Consider the following 5,142-nt stretch of genomic DNA (forward strand, 5'->3'; position numbering starts at 1 on the left):
AAAATAATGATCTTTAAAATAGCATCATATGACCCCTTTAAAGCGTAACAGTCACTCATTGATCTCTCAACCAATGGGGTGAGTTTAGGGCGGGGCTATCTGTTCACCTGACCAATAGAATGCAGCAGTGTCCGCCCCTTTTTTTTTTTGCGTTGCTGGTTCAGTATGTTTTTTTTTTTTTCATTCATTTGAATTTTATTAGCCAAAACAACCAGCTACCAGGTGAATCACAATAGTACAAAGTTGGATTTGAAGCAAAAACGTTTTTGAAAATCGGACAAAAAGACAAAGACCTCTTTATTGAGGGAAAAAACAACGATCACATGAAACATTTCTAATGACAGTGAATTAAAAAGGATGGAGAAATCTAAAATTATACATTCAAAGTTAATTGTGTATATATAGAAACAATATATTTTACATTTATTGCTGCGCTTCATGTGAGTGGGCGGAGCTCAACACTTCTTTGGCTTGCTGTGACTCTCTGATTGGTGGAATTTTCTTCACAGCATTATGGGTAATGTAGTTTTTCACCAGGGATTCCACTGTTAAGCATGGTTATTTAAAAAAGAAGTAGAAATAATATGGGCTGATGGCTTTAACAAAAGAATATGCTATTGATTAACAGCCTCTGAGCTCAAAGTAGAGCTGTGTTTAACAGTTTTGAAGATATTGTTAAAAATCAATTCACCAAGGGAGAAAATAAATGGCATTTTTACTTCCAGAACCTGATTATTGCTCTCTGTAGCATACAGAGGGAATTTAAGAAACCTGATTGATATTTGATGATGATGATGAAGATGGTGCAGATACTCACTTTTTGCTTTTTCTTCTCTTCTGCAGCTACGTCAAATCTTGGAGACAGTCTGGCAGGACTGACAGTGTTTGGCACCAATGAAGAGGATCCATACATCACCATCAAAGACACAGTGAGACACACTAAACCTGAAAAATATGACATTTTCTAGTTTATCTGATGGATCTGTGTCCGTCTGACCCGCGGTGTGTTCTGTAGGATCAGTACGAGCGGGAGGATTTTCAGATTAAACCCACCGATAACCTGATTCTAGCTGGACGGGCCGAGAAAGACTGCTGTAACCTGGAGGTTTACGGTAGGCAGTGTTAATGAGATACTATATAACCCTGCTGTGGACTGAAGAGCTCGTCTGATGTTGATGTTGGTTGATTGTTTGTGTGTGTTGTCAGTGTTTAACTCCCAGGAAGACTCTCTGTATGTGCATCATGACATCCTGCTGCCCGCGTATCCGCTCTGTGTGGAGTGGCTGAACTTTGACCCCAGTCCAGAGGAAGGACAAGGTGAACATTTGAATTTCAGTCATCAGATATTTATGTAAATATTTTGTGTAGTAGGAAAATGTACTTAAGCATTTAAAGGATACAGAAAGAAAGGGGATTAGATGGTTTTCAAAATTAAAAACAAAGCATGTCATAATCAATAATCTTAATCAACCCATATTGATTTCTGTGATATTCTGCCAATATCTTGGATAGTAGATGGCTGGTATTAGGGAAGATATATGAAATCACAGTACTTTAAAGACAGTAGAAAAAAAAACATGCATAATTGCTGAAATTTATATTTATTTGATATAATATTTACTAAATTAGAAATAAATAATCTGAAAATTAATTATAAAATATTATTAAGACTTGATTAGATTTATACTTTAGATGGCAACTTTTTGATTCTGTAATCCTATTATAGTATTTTTCACAAATAAAGAAATAGTTAAAAACATGTAAAGGAATTAAATACCAGTGCACTCAGTAATCTGCTAAATTTGTGTGCAATGGGAAAGTTTGTGAAATTAAAGCTTTATTAGATGTTCAATACCTTATATGATATGAATGCATATTTGCCCAATGCTAACAGTAGATAAAAAAAAGTGTTATAGCATTTTCCAATCTATTACTAATAATAGAAAAGCAAATGCTATACTTTTTTGAATACTGTTTACTTTTTTTGTTTAAAAGTTATGTGTAATAATTTATTAGTCAGAACTGTTCAACAGAGACAGTAAATGAATGAAGACAGAGATTGGGAGCTGTGTGCACTCAGGTGCTAGTCTCGCGTAGCGGCTGAAGGTCTGGAATCCATGGCAGCTTTCATTGGCCAAAGCCCGTCCATGAGGCCGTTTGACCGACATGTCAAACAACCAATCACAGTTCGTTTTGTTCATCGTCACGCTTCGGGGCTTGACGGCCAATACCGAAAAATGAAATATTATATATTAACCTTGGCAATATATCAGTTGACTACAGTATTTTTTTTCTTTCTATTTTTTTTTTAATTATCTCATTTCTCTCTTTTTTTTATTTTTTCATTTGTTCTTGTGATTTCATATTGTTATTAATGTTGCTTAATTAAAACTAAAACCACAAAAAAAATTGTTGCTTTAAATCAAATAAACACTAAAATAAAAGACTGAAAAAACGTAATCTTATTTTATTTCAGTGAGCTGCAAAGGCAGCATTTCTGACTTTGATGCAGGGTTTGTTGATGTGCTGTGCTGCAGGGAATTACGCGGCTGTAGGGAGCATGACGCCTGTGATTGACGTCTGGGATCTGGATGTAGTGGACTGTTTGGAGCCGGCCTTCTCACTCGGCAGCAAGAAGAAGAAGAAGAAGGCGGCGGCAAAGAAGGTGCTTGTACTCAAGTCGCTTAAATGGCTCAACCTCAGTTTTGGTATTTTGTGGTGTTGAATGCTGCACTGTAAGGGTCATGATGGTAGATGTTTGAGTGATTTCTTGGTTCAGAAGTGTAATGTGTTTGTGTTTTGAAGGCGGCTGAAGCCGTCGACGGACACACGGATGCTGTGCTGGATCTGTCCTGGAACAGACTGGTCAGGTGAGACCGCCGAGCGTTTCTGAAGAGCAGATGTTTCCCTTCATGCCTTCATTCGTCAGAGTCTGATGAGTGTTTCTGGTGCAGGAATGTTCTAGCGAGCGCGTCTGCGGATGAGTCGGTGATCCTGTGGGATATGGAGAAGGGAAAACCAGCGGCGACCCTCACAAAACACACAGATAAGGTACTGATTGAAAGAAGGCTCTTCTGCTTACCAAGGGCTGTGTTTATTTGATCAGAAATACAGAAAAATTGTGAAATATTTTTACAAATTCAAATAACTGTTTTCTATGTGAATATATAGTCAAATATAATTTATTTCTGTGATCGAAGCTGAATTTTCAGCATCATTACTCCAGTCTTCAGTGTCACATGATCTTCAGAAATCAATTTAATATGCTGATTCGCTGCTCAAGAAACATTTCTGATTATTATCAATGTTGAAAACACTTCATATATTTTTTGGAAACTTTGATAAATATTTTAAAGATTTTTTGAAAGGGAGTTGCTTAATAAATTTTGATCTGATTTCCTATTGCAGGTTCAGACGCTGAATTTCCACCCGTTTGAGGCTCAAACTCTCATCAGCGGATCATATGACAAGTAGGTCATGCTGTAGAAAAACGACTTGACCAATCAGAGCACAGCACGACTGAGGCTGACCAATCAGAGTGTTGTGTGTCGCAGGTCTGTGATCCTGTATGACTGCCGCAGTCCAGACGACAGCCATCGGATCTGGCGCTTCAGCGGACAGGTGGAGCGCGTCGTTTGGGATCATTTCTCTCCGTGCCACTTCCTGGTGAGCGGCCGAGTCGTTTGGTGGATTTACTCTGAACTCTGAGCTGTGATGTGAATAATCAGTGATGTGTGTTGCAGGCGAGTACAGAGGACGGCTTCGTTTATTGTCTGGACGCTCGTTCAGATAAACCTGTGTTCACGCTCCGAGCTCACGATGGAGAAGTTTCAGGTCAGTCGCACTCGCACATATTCATTACTTGAAATAAAATATAACTGAAAAAGCGTATTTTATTTCAGTTAGTTGCCACGGCAACATTTCTCATTTTTGTTTAGTTGAACTATTTCACTTCAAGTACTAAAATAACTCAAAACTATATCAAATAAAATGCAAATTAAAAACCATGTAGACAAATTTCAAACATACATTCATATAAAAATAACAAAAAATGCTAAACAAAATTGCTAAAATTTGACTTAAAATTAAAAACTTAATAAAACTGTAATAAAACAATTCATAATAAAATAAAAATAAAAAATGTTATTAAAACTATAATAGTATATCAGTGATACTAAAAAATGCCATCTTTGTTAAATAAAACTAATACCATAAAAAAAGTTTACATTCGTTTACATTAAATACATTTTAACTAAAAATAAAATAATAATAAAAAAATATATATATATTTTAATTCAGTTAGTTTCCAAGGCAACATTTCTCATTTTTGATTAGTTAAACTTGAAATAAAATAACAAAAAAAAAACAAACATGTAGACATATATAAAAAAAATAATAAAACAAATGGGGAAAAACACAGCAAAATTAATAAAACATTAAGTAAAATTGAAATGAAAACAGGAAATATAAAAACTATTTCCAAATATTGATTACAAACTATAATAGTACATCAATTACATACTAAAATAACTCCTAAAATAGTCTCAGATCAGGGTTATTATAGTTAATAAAACTACATCAATAAAACATTTTTATAATTTAAAGTAAAATAAAACATTTAAAAATGTTCATTTTATTTTAATTATCTGTCAATTATAAAACATATGTAATAATGGGTTACACTTTATTTGAAGGTTACAGTGTAATTCTACATTTATTATATTACAGTGTAATTCTACATTTAAGGACTGAGTAATATTAATTAACTACGTGTACTTCCTATATGGTTATGGTAGGGCTGGACAATAATTCAATATCAAAATGTATCGCGATATATTGTTTTTCAATAACGGTGATATGGTTTTTAAACACATTTCCGATATTTCGATATAGCCTACATTACCAGTGTTTCCCATACATTGATTTATTTGTGGCGTTTGACTTCATTGAATAAACATGAGCACTGCACGGTTTAAAGTCAAAACTTGTCGCGGGTGTTTTATATGAATGTATCTCTACAGGGAAAGGACTGTCTTCAGAAAAGTTTCGATGGGATTTTTATTTTATCTAATAAAGAAGTGTTCATGAGCGGAGCTGCTTTGATTACAGCCATTACTGGAGAAACCGCTAGTTCAACCGCTC

General features: G+C 34.8%; 1 protein-coding gene across 1 annotated transcript in view; it reads left to right on the forward strand.

The window, feature by feature from the left end:
* The window catches only part of pwp1 (PWP1 homolog, endonuclein), an 8,547-nt gene that overhangs the window by 1,276 nt on the left and 2,129 nt on the right, over positions 1-5,142 (forward strand). Inside the window, exons 4-12 of the mRNA XM_016447716.1 lie at positions 844-929; positions 1,016-1,112; positions 1,207-1,317; positions 2,538-2,665; positions 2,806-2,870; positions 2,955-3,051; positions 3,409-3,470; positions 3,555-3,666; positions 3,744-3,834. Coding sequence (XP_016303202.1) covers positions 844-929; positions 1,016-1,112; positions 1,207-1,317; positions 2,538-2,665; positions 2,806-2,870; positions 2,955-3,051; positions 3,409-3,470; positions 3,555-3,666; positions 3,744-3,834 — 849 coding nt within the window. The remainder of the gene's footprint in view (positions 1-843; positions 930-1,015; positions 1,113-1,206; positions 1,318-2,537; positions 2,666-2,805; positions 2,871-2,954; positions 3,052-3,408; positions 3,471-3,554; positions 3,667-3,743; positions 3,835-5,142) is intronic.

Source organism: Sinocyclocheilus anshuiensis, unplaced genomic scaffold, assembly GCF_001515605.1.
Source record: "Sinocyclocheilus anshuiensis isolate Anshui unplaced genomic scaffold, SAMN03320099.WGS_v1.1 scaffold283, whole genome shotgun sequence".
NCBI lineage: Eukaryota > Metazoa > Chordata > Actinopteri > Cypriniformes > Cyprinidae > Sinocyclocheilus > Sinocyclocheilus anshuiensis.